The sequence below is a fragment of the Rhodamnia argentea genome, chromosome 10 (genome assembly GCF_020921035.1).
Source record: "Rhodamnia argentea isolate NSW1041297 chromosome 10, ASM2092103v1, whole genome shotgun sequence".
In the NCBI taxonomy this organism is placed as follows: Eukaryota; Viridiplantae; Streptophyta; class Magnoliopsida; order Myrtales; family Myrtaceae; genus Rhodamnia; species Rhodamnia argentea.
Window position 1 is genome coordinate 24,289,336 of NC_063159.1, and position 14,978 is coordinate 24,304,313.

Sequence of the window (14,978 nt, forward strand, 5' to 3'; positions counted from 1 at the left end):
TTACAGTTAGGCGAGTTAATAGATATTGAAAGAGACGTAGAAATATTTAGGAGACAACAACTAGAATTGCTAAGACCAGAAAGGTTATATGAAAAAGGAAGATTTAAAAAAAAGACTAGATTACATAAGAATTATAGAGAAGAAGAATTAAATGTTGTGAAGGAGAATCAGTAAGTGTAGAAATTGTAGACAGAGAATCAAGAAAAAAGTTATTAAAAAAAATTATAGATTGATCTATACAGGATTAATTATTATAGGAATCAAAGGATTAACAAGAAAGCATCTCGGAACAAAGGTATTAGTAACCATATATGACAATAGGTGGGTAGATATGCAAAGAGGTACTATAGTAATGACAGAAGTGGATACGAATGAAAATGTAGGATTATTTTATTGCAATCCAGTTTTCCTTTTAGATCTACAAGAATTCAGTAAGAACATCATGGTAGGAGTCCAAACCAAAGGATATGAGAATTTTGAGGGAAAAAATCTACTAGTTTGGATAGGATATTTAGGGAAATGTATGAATAACAGTAATACAAATTACAAGATAGAAACTCAAAGTTTAGTAGATTTAATGGGAAGCAGAGGACTTAATATGTTAAAACCACGTAGCTTTGATTCTCAAGACTTAGCAGGATTAGAATGGGATCTAGATAAATTTAAAGAAGATAAAGGCAAAAGGGTAATAACTCCACAAGAGGGATATATTTATAAACATCTAGATAACAAAACAAAAATCAGATTTGGGAATTAGGAAAATAGGCAAGCAAGAGAAATTTATGAAACAGAAGCAGAAACCAGTTTACAAGAAGAAACAAGAGAGGAAAATATAAATTAATGAATGTAGAAGAAGAAAGAATCTGGCACCCAAAAGAACTAGGAATGAAGGACTTAACCCCTAGACAGTTGATGGAAATAGAAGACGAACTTATAAGAAACAAAGAAATCAACTCAGATGAAGAGCTATATTATGATAAAGGAGGTAATATTAGGATAAGAGAGATAGATTACGAAAATGAACTAGAGTTAGAACACATAGAAGATAGTATTCTAGAAAGATTTCTCCAAGATCAGGAAGAAATAATGACAGATATTAGCGAGCCAATATCACTAGAAAAGAATCTAATGTAAGAAAGTTCAATAACTAGTCCTTGTACAAGAATAAGACCCGTACAAGCAGAAACTCCAGACGTTTATAACACAGGTAACCTACCAAGGCCTAGTTATACAAATTATGATAATAATAGAGAAACAAAGTTTAAAAGTAAAGGAATTAGAAAGCCTTTAGAAAAACCCATAAAACTTCAAGGTGATAGTAAACAAGGAAGCATATTAAATATTTCAGCACACGATCCTCAGACTTGGGCAGAAGTAATAGGTATATGGAAGTCTATAGTAGTAAATGACTATTTGAAACAAGACTTTGATCATACTTCAGAAGAAATGCATAGATACTTACAAACATACTTAGGAGAGACAACAAGAGCAATTTGGGAAGTCAATAAAACTAGGTATCCCACTGATTTTCAGGAACTGCTCAGTGGAGGGGCTAATCCATATAATTTTGTAAATAAGGTAAGCATGGTACTAACCGCAGAAGATCCTAATGTACGGGTAAAGACTCAACAATATGAAGCTATGAGAAAACTAGAACAACTTAGCATTTCAGATTTCAAGCATATAAAGAGATTTTCAAATGATTATTATTATTTAGCAAGCCTTTCAGGTAGTATTTATGATAATGCGATAGGAGATAAATTATTTAACAAGCTACCAGATCCTTTAGGAACAAAGATTAGTAGAAAATGGTTAGAATATAGCCAGAGTTTCCCAGAATATTTGAAAAATGTATCAGTAAGATGTCAGTTTGTTATAAAAGTGCTAGAAGAAGAATCTACTTATATAAGAGAGCAAAAACAGTAAAAAGGAGAATTTAGTTTCTATAAACAGATATTTACGCCTCAACAGTATGAAACTCCAAAAAGAAAGTTTAGGAAACCAAAACAGTCACAAAACCAGGATAACACGAAAAAAGAGATATTACCTAAGAAAATCCAATGCTAGAAAACCTTATTTAAGCAAAGAAAGGCATGCCAGAAGATATGACCCAAAGAGAACTTACAGCAAAAAAGTAAGCTGTTTTACATGTGGAGAAGAAGGGCATATGAGTACTAGATGTCCTAAAAGGCCTAACTAATATATCAGAGAAGCATTGGTAGTAGAATGTGTTAAATCAAGATTTACTCAATGTAGACGGAGATATGTCAGATACAGAAAGTATCTATTCTATCATCTCAGTCCAAGAATATGGACATTTCAAAAGAGAAGAGAGTGAAGATGGGAGTTTTGTGGAAGGAATATTAGAAAGAAAGAACTTCTTAGAAAATTCCTTGCAGAGGAAACAGGCGTTATTCTCAGACGAAGAGTTAGACCTCATGGATACAGAATGTGACCATAAATGGATAAAGAAAGGATCAGATAGTGTTCTGTGTTTTAAAAGTAGATGGTACCCTGATAAGAAGTTAAGAGTGCAACGTACTAACTGCTATGCAGAAGCATGTAAAACTTGTATAGGTCAAGACAATGAAAAAGCACGAAGAAAAAATTATTAGTGAGGTACCAATAGACACAAGGGAATGAAACATTCTTACAAGAGATGTAGAAAATTGTAAAGATAAGATGGAAATTTCATTCTGAAAACAAAAGGAGCTAGCACAGAAAATTAGTTCGGGAATAAGGACGGAAGAAGTGCAAGAATTAGTTTCTTTCCAAGAAGAAGAACCCCAATATCCAGTAGAACAAATAAAATTTAATTGTTCACCTACAGAAAAAGTAAGAAGTTTGAGGGCATAGATTGTGAAGTTCACATTAAAAGCACTCAAAAGAGGATATTAATTAGAGCAATCATAGACTCGGGTTGTACAGAGACAGCAATACATAAAAGATTAGTAGAAGAAATAGATATTGAACCAAGGAAACTAGACATAAATCCCGGACGCTTAAAGCCAGGAGAGTTTAGATTGTTTAGTCACGGGGTGGCAAGGTAGAAGGTGATTAGGCAAAGGTATTGTGTTGAGTGTCGCTAAAAAAAAAATCGCTCACATTGTTTTGAAAATATTTTTCAATTCATTCATTTTGTAAGAGATATAAATAATTATTTATATAAAATATTTTTTAATAATTCATTTTTCACGAAGCAACTATATTAATTAAAAGACGTCAGCAAAATGAATGAACCAAACTAGTTAATCAGATCACATGTCGACGGGCTTCAGATTGAGCTTTTTCGTATTTTGGGGGCCCATTGTCGATGCCCAATTTACTGAAGAAGCCCTAGGTACTAGCCCTAATTACATTTTTGCCACGCCACGGCCCCCGGAACCCGAAAAAATATCTTCATATCGCGAGCTCGGAACAACGAAAAGAAGAAAGGGAAATCACGCCGCCTTCATCCTCTCAAGCTGCCCTAGCTTCTCTCTCTGTTTCGCGGCACAAGCACCAGACGCTCGCTTCGATCCATCTCTCTCTCTCTCTCTCTCTCTCTCTCTCTCTTCACGACAATGGCGAGCAAGACCATTATAAACCTGAACGAGAAGATCCCCCAAGAAGAAGAGGTGGACAACCCCGTCGAAACCCTAGATTCTGCTGACCCGCCACCGAACGCCCAATCTGACCAGCCGGCCAACGGTGCCGATCTTCCTCCGTCGTCCGGCCCTGGTGCCGTCGTGGATGGGCCCGCCAAGGAGGAGGAGGACGGTGAAGTGAAGGTTGCCGTCGATCCCGTGGATTCCCAGGCGGGGAAGAGTAGCGAGCCGGCCGACGATGTCCAGAAGAAGATCCGCCGAGCGGAGAGGTTCGGTGTGCAGGTGCAGCTCTCCGAGCAAGAGAAGCGTAACTCTCGTGCTGAAAGGTACGCGAGTTTGATCGCGTGTTAACGTTCTTTTATTTTTCTTCGTCGTATGTGGTTCGAAGCATTTAGGATTGTTAGTTTTTTTTTTTCTAAACATATATGTGTGCTGTTGATGCCGTGATATTGGTGGATAGCAGTAGTCGGAAAGGTTTAACCTCGAAGCTTTGGGCAGTTAGTTTTAGAGAACTGTCTTCAGTAATCCCTTTTTGTTTGGCATTGTAGTCTACTTGAGCTTTCTGGTTATGACGCTAGGCTGGTGGGATATGGTCAATGGTTCCAAAAACTGGGCACTTCTGACTCCTTCATCGGGCTTTTCTAGTGCATCGATTTTGTGGATGTTTCTTTTAGTCTACTCTTTGAGCTAATGCTAACTACTGCGGGAGTATGACTTCTTGGTGCCCTCATGCATAATGGAATTGGTTGCCAGAACCTAATGTTTGGCTCGGAGTAACATAATTGTGGAGTTCTTTGGGTTTGGGTGGCCTTTGGAAAGCACTGGGCCTATCCGTGGACTTTCTTGGAAGGTGTTGCAATGATATGGTGCAGGAACCATTGCATGCGCCGCATCTCCGCTAAGCACTTAGCCAAATTTTGTTTGGGAAATCGTAGTGAAGGGCCAATAATCGTCTTACCTATACTGGAAAACTGTTTTTGCTGAACATCACGTTGACATTTGAGATTGTCTTACATCTGCCTCTCCTTCCTTTTTTCTCCCCTTACTACCCTCCCTCTCTGAGGTAAACCTGTGGTTTGCTATTAGGTGGTTGATCTGGTTTAGTGTAGTAGAAGTTGATCTAATCAATGTTGTTTGTTTTTGTATTTGCTGTGCCAAGGCGAGTAAACATTGGGGCATTAGATGAATGTATAGGTGCTTGATTTTTTAGTAACGTGACAAAAATGTATTTCAACTTTCAAAGTCTTATATATATTGGGAAATGTTAGTTGCTAGTGAATCCCATGCCCATCATACATTATGGTTCCTGGGCATGGTGCACTTGATTTGTGAGGCCAATGAAAAGGGTACAATAACATGGTTAGAATTATTCACATTATTTATCGACACTGCTGATCTTTGCTCTCAATAGAACTTTTCACGGCTTGCAATTTCTTCTTTGTTCTACCCTTTTCCTTCTTTGATTGTTGCAATGTCTGGATTCTCTTTATTGTAGGTTTGGCACTGGATCTGGTCATATCAAATCTGAAGAACCGACTAAGTCAGAGGAGTTAAAGAGAAAGGCTAGGGCAGAGAGGTATGCTTTTAGGTTTTTACTAAGTGGTGACTCTTCACCACAAAAATTTATATCTTGTGCTCATTTTTTTTTTTTTTTTTTTTTGGTTTCTCAGGTTTGGTGTGCTTGTAACACCTGCTGATGCTGATGAGGAGGCCAAAAAGAAAGCCCGGCTTGCCAGGTTCACATCAGGCTCGAAAGTTGATCCCGAGGAGGAAGAAAAAAGGAAAGCAAGGGCGATCAGGTTCTTATCCATGCTAGTTTATTCCCATGTTCATCCTTATCTTTGTTCTTCTTCAATTTTGTGCTCCATAAGAGCATTTTAGTTCAAAAGCAAGGTCAATGGAAAGTTGTTTATTGTACCTTCGATGTTATTATCTGACAGGAATTTGTCCTGCCAGGTTTTCAAATCCTCCATTGGGGTCCCTGTCACAGGTGAATGGCAAGGAAGCGATTGCCGGCAAGGCCAGCGAGGGGTCTTGAAGAGCAAACTTCTATACATTTCTTTCTTTTTATTTTTATTTTCCTTTGCATAGTAAGTTCTGTGTTTTAATTTGCTGTTGCAGTTATTGTTACTTTTTATGTTATCGCCTTCTAAATCATTGCTTTGCTGCCCATTAATTAGTTGATATAATGCTACTTATACTTTTTTTTTTCTTTTTTCTTTCAGGTGTAGAGTCGTCTAACTTACTCTTATCTACCAGCAATCTATGAAGCCGTGCTTGTTTCTGATGCATGAATGTTCAGATCCAAATTCATGCTTAGTTGAGTAGTTGCAACAGGACATTGAGCAGGATTTTAGAGCAGGAGAATCTTCGGCTGCATTGGTCTTTAATTCACCTTGTGGGGCCTCAATGATGAAACCTCCCTCCATGTGTTAACCAATCTTAATCTTATCAAGACTATCGGAAATTCCTATGCAGCCTCAGTTTTTAATGGTGATCAGCATTCTGTGTTGGCATGTGTGTTTTGTGTGGACATGAATTTTTTTTACTTTTGATTGAATTGGATGATATTTCATCATAGATAATTTGGATAGAGTATTCCTTAGTGGGGTGTCTTGTGGCCTTTGTTGATGTAGTAGATTGATATGCTATTTGCGGATGAAGTAGATTGACAGACTAGAAGAAACCTGTGCTCAGAAATCCAGTCAGTTTTTTAATCTTAGTCTGGCGGTGAAGGGGTTGATGGCAATAGCCGTTAGCCGTCAATTCAGACGCGTGCTTCATTGCTTGTGGCCACATTTTTATTTCTCCTTGTTTTGGCTGTTAAGTATCTTGAAATGCTGTAGTTTATTAAGATGTGATGTGTGCATTTTATTCTAGAATGTGTAATTTTGAAACAAACTCTCAGTCTAGTGCGGACTAAAATTCCCCGTATGAGGATAGAGCATGTTTTTGAGTGGGTATTGGGTTCTGTATTCCATGTTGGTACATCATGGGGGTGTTTTGCTGCTTCATATCATGCAGTTCATGGAATGAATCCTCATGAGAATTGATAGATTCTACCAATGCCAAATAATCTAGGCTGCATCACAAAAAGGTGTAAAGCATTTCATGGTGGTTGAGAGTCATCATCAGTCTCTCTTGATAGTGAGACACATTGCAGATTGAGAGAATGAATTGAAGGTGGATGTTTTTTGCAAATCTCAAACAGGATATCTTAAAAAATGTGGACTGTTTGGCATAAATGATGCAAAGAAATGGAATCTTTCATTCATGGCTGTGAAATTGGAATTTCTGATACTCTCATCTGTTTCTTCGAGAAAAGTTAGCACATGGAGGAGGTTTCTTGATTTCTGCGGGTCTTCACTTGGTGGATTGCAGTCGGTGAGTTAGGATTGTCCATTTGACTGGGGATAATTTGGCATGTAATGATGTTTTCAGTTATGAAACTTATCTGTAGCGGTGAACTAAGATGATAGGTATTGTAATTTTACTGTGATATTCGTTTTGTATTGGAGTAAATTGTTGGATATTATTTTCATCGTCTCCTCCTCATGGTTGCTATCCTTGCCGTCTCCTCTTATGGCAGGCATCGTGAGCTGAGACATCATAGACCCCATTCTGTATACACCTGTAGTCTGTTCATCACATTGAAAGCTCTTCCCGTACGTTTTTGTTCCCACCTCTAGACGACAGCAATCTGTATTGGCAGTTGAATTGAAGCGACAGCTGATGACTACCTCGTGTGGTGTTTTATAGGGGCCTGAACTAGAAATTCCGTTTCAGACTGTTTTTGTTCACTTGCGACAGTTGATTTTGCTGAAATTTACAAGCCCTTCGAAAGCTCTGGAAACGAAAGTAGGTATCACTCATGACCGGTGAGTTTTCTTTTTCTGCTGTAGACTTTCCGGCATCAACCGAATGCTGGGCAAGAGTCCTAGCAGGGGTGATTGATTTTTAGTGTAGCTGGTTTTCACTCTAAAATCAGAAACTGCTCATTAAGGACCGGTTTTGAAAAATTGAAATCGGAATCCTCCATTCATTCTATGGACCCATTTGAGCACCGGACAGCCATGGTCCGGTTCTCAAGTGGGTCCATAAAATTGGTCCCACCAAGTTCCATGTCATTAGTGGCTTGTTTTTGGCGAGTCCTGAACTGGTCTCACCAAGCTCTTTGTTTTTTAGCAAAAAAGAAATGCATTCTTTAATTGCCTAGTTATTCGTGGAAAACAAAAAAAACTTAAAGCACGTGCAACTCCCAACAATGAGTTGATTGAAGAAATTATAAAGGGGTGAATGACAGCAATTAGAGTTTTCGCAAGTCGGCTCTGAGAGGGTTTTCGTGAGTCGATGGAAGTTAGAGAACGAGAGACGTAGAGGTTGAGGGAATCACTTGAGAGTTGAGATGCGAAAGATCGAAAATGAGATGAGACAACCGATGAGCAAAATTACGAATTTATATAGATTATAGATTTATGCGCGAGCGCGCGACCACATGTTGATATAGATTAGGGATTTATGTGTGCACGCGGCACATACCGATTTGGATAGGTGATTCCACACTAGGAATAGGGAACATGACCAGTTCCTTTGGGATCCACTAGTTCTGTTTAGGGTGGTTCCTGTTCCTTTGCACGCCTCCGAGTCCTAGTGGTCTCGAGGTAGCTTCTGGGTGACTCATCAAAAGGGTGGGTTTGGTCGTAAATAGTCCAATCCAAATTGACATATTTAACTGTTTATGACACATTTATTGCAATGCAGATCTAGTTACCCATACTTGACCCTACTCACATAGCCGCACCCGATTCATATCCAACTCGATCGATATGCTTAAAATACTTCTTCATTTAATCAAATTTAAGAAAACTCATATCCAAATTGAGGTGATAGTGTGAAGTGAGTGAGCGTGAGATCGACAAAAGGCGAGAGAACGAAGAAAGAGTCATAGAGCTGAGTTGGGTATAAGTAAGTTGTAAACCTGTTTATTACCCATTTACAACCTATTTATGACCCATTTAACACTCGTATTATATTTCAATCCATTATGTGATACGATGAACGGAATAGAGCCATATCAAGGTGCGCGTCTTGCTTGGAATATATTAAATATAATTAACTCATATTACAACTCAACCCATCATATATGGAATAACCAACAGGTTTATGGCTCATTTTGATAGATCTACTTTTATTTTTTATTTTTTTGTCAGAGACTTGTCTACTTTTAGATAACCACATTGAATCAACATGTGGTTGGAGACGCTGGTGAACCAAAAAGCACATGCATTGACTTATGGCCTCATCGGCATTGCCTTTCCTTCGTATGAAATTAACTTTAGATCTACTTCTGCATCAAATCAAGTGATGGAGCTGATCTTCAAATAGCAATCTTGGAGCTTAATTTATCAAGCGCACAGGATTCATTGAGGAAATCGGAGACAGATAATTATTTACACTTGTCGATATAACGTCTGGGGGATTGCTCCCGCATATATTCACTGGATGGATGTCAATCAAGAAAACTGTGATAAATACACCTGCTCTTTCCTTCTCTGTTTTTTGTTCTCTCTTTTTTGGGGTTGGGTGTGCAATGCTGCTTCTCTTTTCCAACAACACTAATTTGCATGAAAAGGTCTTCGCTTTTGGGAATTGGTCCTTCAGGGCTCCTCTTTAATGATCCTCAAGGAACTCCAATGCAGCTTCTATAAGACCCATCATTGAGTGAATGGTGAGACTGGATGGCAAGGAACAGACCCTTGCCGTTTTGCCGAGTCCTAGTAGTCAGCAGTAGGGAGCAGAGGCCCATCCTTCTCCTTTTATTGACACAGGCCGTTGTAATGAGCTCTTAGTACTGGCTAACTGCGGATCGAGAAACAGGACGGCGACGCTTATGTTGTCGTGGAAGTGCCTCCTCACTCCGCTCTCGATCCTTTTCATGTCCGAGTACCTTATTTCTCTCTTCTTCGCTGCTTCTTTCAGTGCCGCTTCAATCAGCCTCCTTGCAATTCCCTGCTTCAACCAATAAAACATGTAAACTAAGTTCTGTTGTCCTGCCTCTTGTCCTTTTATTATGCTAGTGCTTGCGGAATGAAGATACATTTGTACTCCGAGGAGATGCCCTTTGTGAAAACGTACTTCTGGATTCAATAAAGTTCTAAGAATAGGAAAGGAACGTATGGATCGCACCTTGCGAGGGTAGTTCTTGACAATGTCGATGGCACCTTGATTGCTCAAATGCTCCCAAAGACCATCTGATGCGAAAATGAGGAAGTGGTCTTCAGGCTGGAGTCGGTGTACCGATACCGATGGCTCTGAACTCAAGATTGGCTTGAGAAATGGCTCAGGCAGCCTGAACTTGCAAGGCAAAGGCTCTCTATTGAACTCTGTCCTTTTCAGGTATGCATCTCCAATAGATCTTGAGACCTTAAGAGCAAAACCAGATCATAACCAGCCTCATTTATGTGGAAAAATTCATCGAGCAGGGTTGACAAACATCAGATGTACTACCAAATACTAAGGATATACGTAGTATGCATTTTGGTCAAGTTAAGTGCACTTGTTCTTTCCACAGAACAGGTCAAGAATGAAGTAAGGCAAAGAGTATTTACCTGTATGAGTCCCTTAACACGCCAAACTTTATGTTTGAGCATCACAATCTGTTGATCGTGGGGATGTAGGGATCGGACTTCCTCTCTCACGGATTCAAAATTCACATTATGCTCTTCTGATAATTGGAGCGGTGTTATTCTTTTCGAATTCTTCACTGCTCTCCCTAGTATAGCCCGGGAATCCCCAGCATTTCCAACAATTAGTGTCCCGTTGCTTATGACGCCAACCAGACAACAAGATCCGGCAGACGCAATATGTGGTTTGTTATGCCAATTTTTCTTTACCATAGAGAGAAAACCCTCTTCGGTCGCCAAGAATGCCTTCTTAATGACATTTGCACTGACCTCTTGATGCTTGGACACCAATTCTGCATGAGAAATAACTTTTTCTTTCAGTGGTAGCCGTGAGAAGGACCGAAACATTAGATATGCATAACCAGAACTTGATTCAAGCATGATTAAAATGCTATGATGACTACCCGCCTTTGGCAAGCAACAATTTTAGCTCTGATTTCGAGTGATCACAAAAGAAGCGAACATTTTCTAGTCCAAACAAGTGTCCATAAGTTCAAAACAACTATTCTATTTGTGCTGATGTGTGTCTTGTCTTATGAAGTAGGACAGAAGTCTAATTGTCCGGTCGAGATTATGTATAATTTTGGACCAGGAAATTCCTTCGTGAATCTACAAGGGTCAGAAAATTCTCAAGCTAGGTGAGCCATACTCTTGATGTTGCAGAACAGATTGTCGCGGATGAACCATGAAGCCTCGGACCCACCATGGCCATCACAGATGCCAACAAACGTCCCGAAGGGCCCGGAATCGGTGAAACTCAGCTGTCCCGATTCGAGCTGGCTCTGATCCTCCAACAAATTGTTGGCCTGAACAACCGCCATGGAGAATTCTCCGTGAGCATGACTCCCTAAGCTTTTGCTCCACATCAACCCGTCGAATCTCCTTCCAACTTCCCTGTACTCACGGCTTTCTTGTCCTCCGAAAGGCTGTCCCCAACACAAGCTGACCATTTCCTTGGATGAAACAGTTCAATATAAGTTAATCAGCGCATGTCATTCGGTATTCACAAGCAAGTTTCAATTTTTTTCTGATGCTTCAAGCCATGAAACACTGGGCGACTCACGGACTTATATAGCCCATCAACCCGTGACCCATTTCTAAGAGCAAGATGGTCGAGTAAGACCAAAAGGGTATGGGCTAAATAAACCGAAGCATTGTCTCCCTCGGACAAGAAGGCAATAGTTATTATTTTAGTTCGGAGCAGAAGTAGGTTGTTGGTGCTCTGTACCTTGAATCCGGGTTGGGTTTGTTTCAGCCTACGTATTTTGCCATCTTTCAAGAAGACACTTAGCTGTCCGAGCACATAGGATCAAGAAATTGGCGAGTTTGCTGGTCCAAGTGTCGGAGATCAAATTGAAATGGAGCAATTGGATAAGGCTTTTATTTTTCTTGGTGCGGTGCTCCTTGGCGGAAGATCTTTCGGATCATTGTCGAGCGAAAGATCCCATAAAATTCTATAATCTAATGATATAGGAAAATTTGTTATAAGATTATATTATTGAGTCTGGCATTGTTGTTCTCTCTTGTTTTGTGCATTGTAGTTTGTCCTTTCCATACCCTAAACAGGAGGGGTTGAGATTTTGAGTTTGATGTCTTTGAAAAGCAAATAAAACCCAAAACATCATGGGCAGTTCTTGCTTATTTGAAGTATGGCGGTTTGAGTGCTCTCTCTCTCTCTCTCTCTCTCTCTCTCTCTCTCTCTCTGGCAAAGATGTTGTTAATACATAAAAGAGGAGATTGAGAGAATATTTTTCAGGATAATTTTCATTGCTGTATTTCTAAGATATTTATAATACATGTACAAGGATGGCAACAACTAAAAATATAGAGAAAATCTCAATTAATTGACAATTGAAAAATCTCAACTAATTGACAACTAAAAAATCTCAACTAATTGACAACTATTAACAATAATGAGAAAGGCTAAAATTACGGTGGATAATTTGATTCACTTATACGCCTCCTCAAGATGGAGTTTCCGTCGGAAACGCCGACCTTGGCTCGAAGTGTTTGCACTCACTGTTTGATAGTGGCTTGGTAAGGATGTCCGTTAGTTGGTCATGTGTGGAAATGTGAGAGACTCTCAATTGCTCATCTTTTACAAGCTCACGAGCGAAGTGATAATCAATTGCAATGTGTTTCATGCGAGAGTGGAAGACCGGATTGGCACACACATAAGTCGCCCCAATATTGTCACAGTATATCGTGGGTGTTTGAAGTGAGTGTATTCCCAGTTTGGTAAGCAAGTTTGAACCCAAAGTAATTTCAATGAGGTAGCAGCAATTGCTCTATATTCGGCTTCTGTTGATGATCGGGCAATGGACTGTTGTTTGCGGGAGCTCCAAGAGATAGGATTGGTGCCAAGATAAACAATGAAGCCAAATGTGAAAGTCTTGTCATATGAATCACCGGCCCAATCTGCATGTGAATAGGCATGTAAAATGGGCTTTTTATCTCGTTGCAAGTGAAGCTCATAAAATAGGGTACCTTTAAGATATTGAAGAATGCATTTGGCGCCATACCAATGATTTAATGTTGGGTTGTACATGAACCGAGATAATTTGTTGACAGAGAACGAAATATTGAGTCTAGTAATTAGGAGGTATTGAAGGGCACCGATGAGGCTCCAAAATTTAGTTGCGGATGTGGACCTCGAATTATCATGAAGTGAAAGTGGAGAACCGGTTGCCATTGGAGACCCAACATCCTTTGCTTCGGCCATTTTAAGCTTTCCGAGTAGATCCCGTATGTACTTATGTTGCAAGAGCAAAAGACCCTTCTTGGTGGAAAGTACTTTGATTCCAAGGAAGTAGCCTAAGGTCCCCAAATCTTTGTGAGAAAAACACTTGGATAATCTTGCAATGAAATCATTGAGAAACCAAGTGTCGTTGCCCGTAATAACAAGATCATCAACATATACAAAAAAATATGCCTCTATGCCATTATGTGTGTAGATAAAAAGGGAGCTATCGGCCTTGGAATTAGTAAATGAATTGGCTATTAAAAATGTACTTAACTCATTGTACCGGGCTCGAGGAGCTTGTTTGAGCCCATAGATAGCTTTCCGGAATTTGCACACATGGTCGGGTTTTGCGATATCTTTGAAACTAGGAGGTTGTTCCATAAACACTTCATCTTGTAGCACTCCTTGTAAAAATGCGTTGTTGACATCCATTTGGCGTAGCGGCCAATTTCGAGTCGGTGCCAGAGTGAGGATAATGCGGATTGTTGTAGGTTTGACAACCGAGCTGAAGTTTTCTTTAAAGTCAATTCTCGATCTTTGATGAAATCCTTTGGCAACAAGACGTACCTTGTATCTCTCGATGCTGCCGTCGGATCGACACTTGATCTTGTAGACCCACTTATAACCAACAATATTCATGGAGGAATTCCTTGGGTTAGTTCCCAAGTTCTATTTTGAATTAAGCATTGATTTCTTCGGACATAGTGGAGCGCTATTGGGGATCACTCAAAGCTTGAGTGAGTCCATTTGGTTCATAGGTTTGAGGTAAATGATGTTTTGTGGTGAGTGTATGTAGTTGTTTAGGCTTGAAAATGTTATTTTGAGAGTGTGTGATCATGTTATGGGTGCGGGTGGGGGTGATTTGGGTTTGGCAAGTTTGGGGGTGGTTCGGTTAAGAGTAGGGAAAGTGAGGGACTGGTTGGTGGGACATTGTTTTCGGTAGAGGTACTGCTAGTTGAGTGGTGGTTGTTACTTGGTGAGATTGGAGGTGTGCGTGCGATGTTAGAGGAGAGATCACTTACTGAATTATCGAGTGAATTGGCTGGCAGAACTTGCATGTCGACCGAGCTATTAGGAGGAGTGCTTGTCATGGATGATGGCGTGTTCGGAGCGGGAGCAATATATGGCACAGTAGATAACTGAAGAAGAGGAGTTTTGGCTAAGAATGAGAGGGAGGACTCGAGTAGGTTCAAAGAGGGGTATGGGAAAACGATTTCATTAAAGACAACATGATGTGAAAGAAATATTTTTTGGATAGTGGGATCAAAACACTTGTAGGCACTTTGAGTTAAAGAATAATCAAGAAAAATATATGGGCGAGAGCGTGGTAAAAGCTTTTTTTTTTTGTGTATGGCCGAAGCCACGGGTAGTGGAGGCATCCGAAAATTCGGAGTTTAAGGTAGTTTGGGGGTTTGCCGAAGAGGCAATGATGTGGAGACTTATGATTAAGAATATCTGTGGGTAGATGATTTATGAGATATGTGGCGGTTTGGACAACATAGGTCCAAAAGGTGGGAGGTAGGCCAGCTTTGTGTAGTAAGGTTAATCTGGTTTCGATGATGTGATGGTGACGCCTTTCGGCGATGCCGTTATGCTGTGGGGTGTATGGAGGAGTGGTTAGTGTGAAATTCCGTGTTTTGCTAAAAATGATTTGAGTTGAATGAATTCCCCCCGCTCCCATCAAAATAAAGAGTTCGTAGTTTCTCTTGACATTATTTTTCGACCAATGTTTTGAATTGTTCAAAAATAGGACAACATCGGATTTGTTGTGGATGGGATAAAACCAAATATAATGAGTGAACTGGTCAACAAAAATAACATAATAACGGAAACCATCAATAGATAAAGTAGATGCCGGACCCCAAACGTCCGTATACAATAAGTCAAGTGGATGTCTACCTTCTAAAGTTGAAGAATGAAATGGTAGTTTGTGACTTTTATTGCAACGACAAGAGTCACATGGTA

The 14,978-nt window shown here is 39.8% G+C and overlaps 2 protein-coding genes across 4 annotated transcripts; one reads left to right on the forward strand and one right to left on the reverse strand.

Moving 5' to 3' along the window:
- The first annotated feature begins 3,386 nt into the window (after positions 1-3,386).
- Positions 3,387-7,122, forward strand: LOC115735086 (protein MODIFIER OF SNC1 11-like). Of its 2 annotated transcripts, none has more exons than XM_030666153.2 (5): positions 3,387-3,913; positions 5,083-5,163; positions 5,258-5,386; positions 5,544-5,681; positions 5,819-7,122. In XM_030666153.2, exons 1-4 carry the CDS (start codon positions 3,564-3,566, stop codon positions 5,623-5,625), a joined length of 642 nt encoding a protein of 213 aa, XP_030522013.1. In that variant the 5' UTR covers positions 3,387-3,563; the 3' UTR covers positions 5,626-5,681; positions 5,819-7,122. The 2 variants fall into 2 exon arrangements, with proteins under 2 accessions (XP_030522013.1, XP_030522015.1); XM_030666155.2 differs by having other exon boundaries at positions 3,388-3,913; positions 5,544-5,677; positions 5,813-7,122.
- Positions 7,123-9,154: 2,032 nt separating this feature from the next.
- LOC115735085 (probable protein phosphatase 2C 60) lies at positions 9,155-11,756 on the reverse strand. 2 transcript variants are annotated; one of them, XM_048271476.1, is made up of 4 exons: positions 10,920-11,756; positions 10,196-10,563; positions 9,774-10,010; positions 9,155-9,596 (listed from the first exon to the last, which is right to left on the reverse strand). In XM_048271476.1, the coding sequence occupies exons 1-4, from the start codon at positions 11,218-11,220 to the stop codon at positions 9,369-9,371; spliced, it is 1,134 nt and encodes a 377-aa protein (XP_048127433.1). In that variant the 5' UTR covers positions 11,221-11,756; the 3' UTR covers positions 9,155-9,368. The 2 variants fall into 2 exon arrangements, with proteins under 2 accessions (XP_048127433.1, XP_030522012.1); XM_030666152.2 differs by having other exon boundaries at positions 10,196-10,578.
- Positions 11,757-14,978: the final 3,222 nt, after the last annotated feature.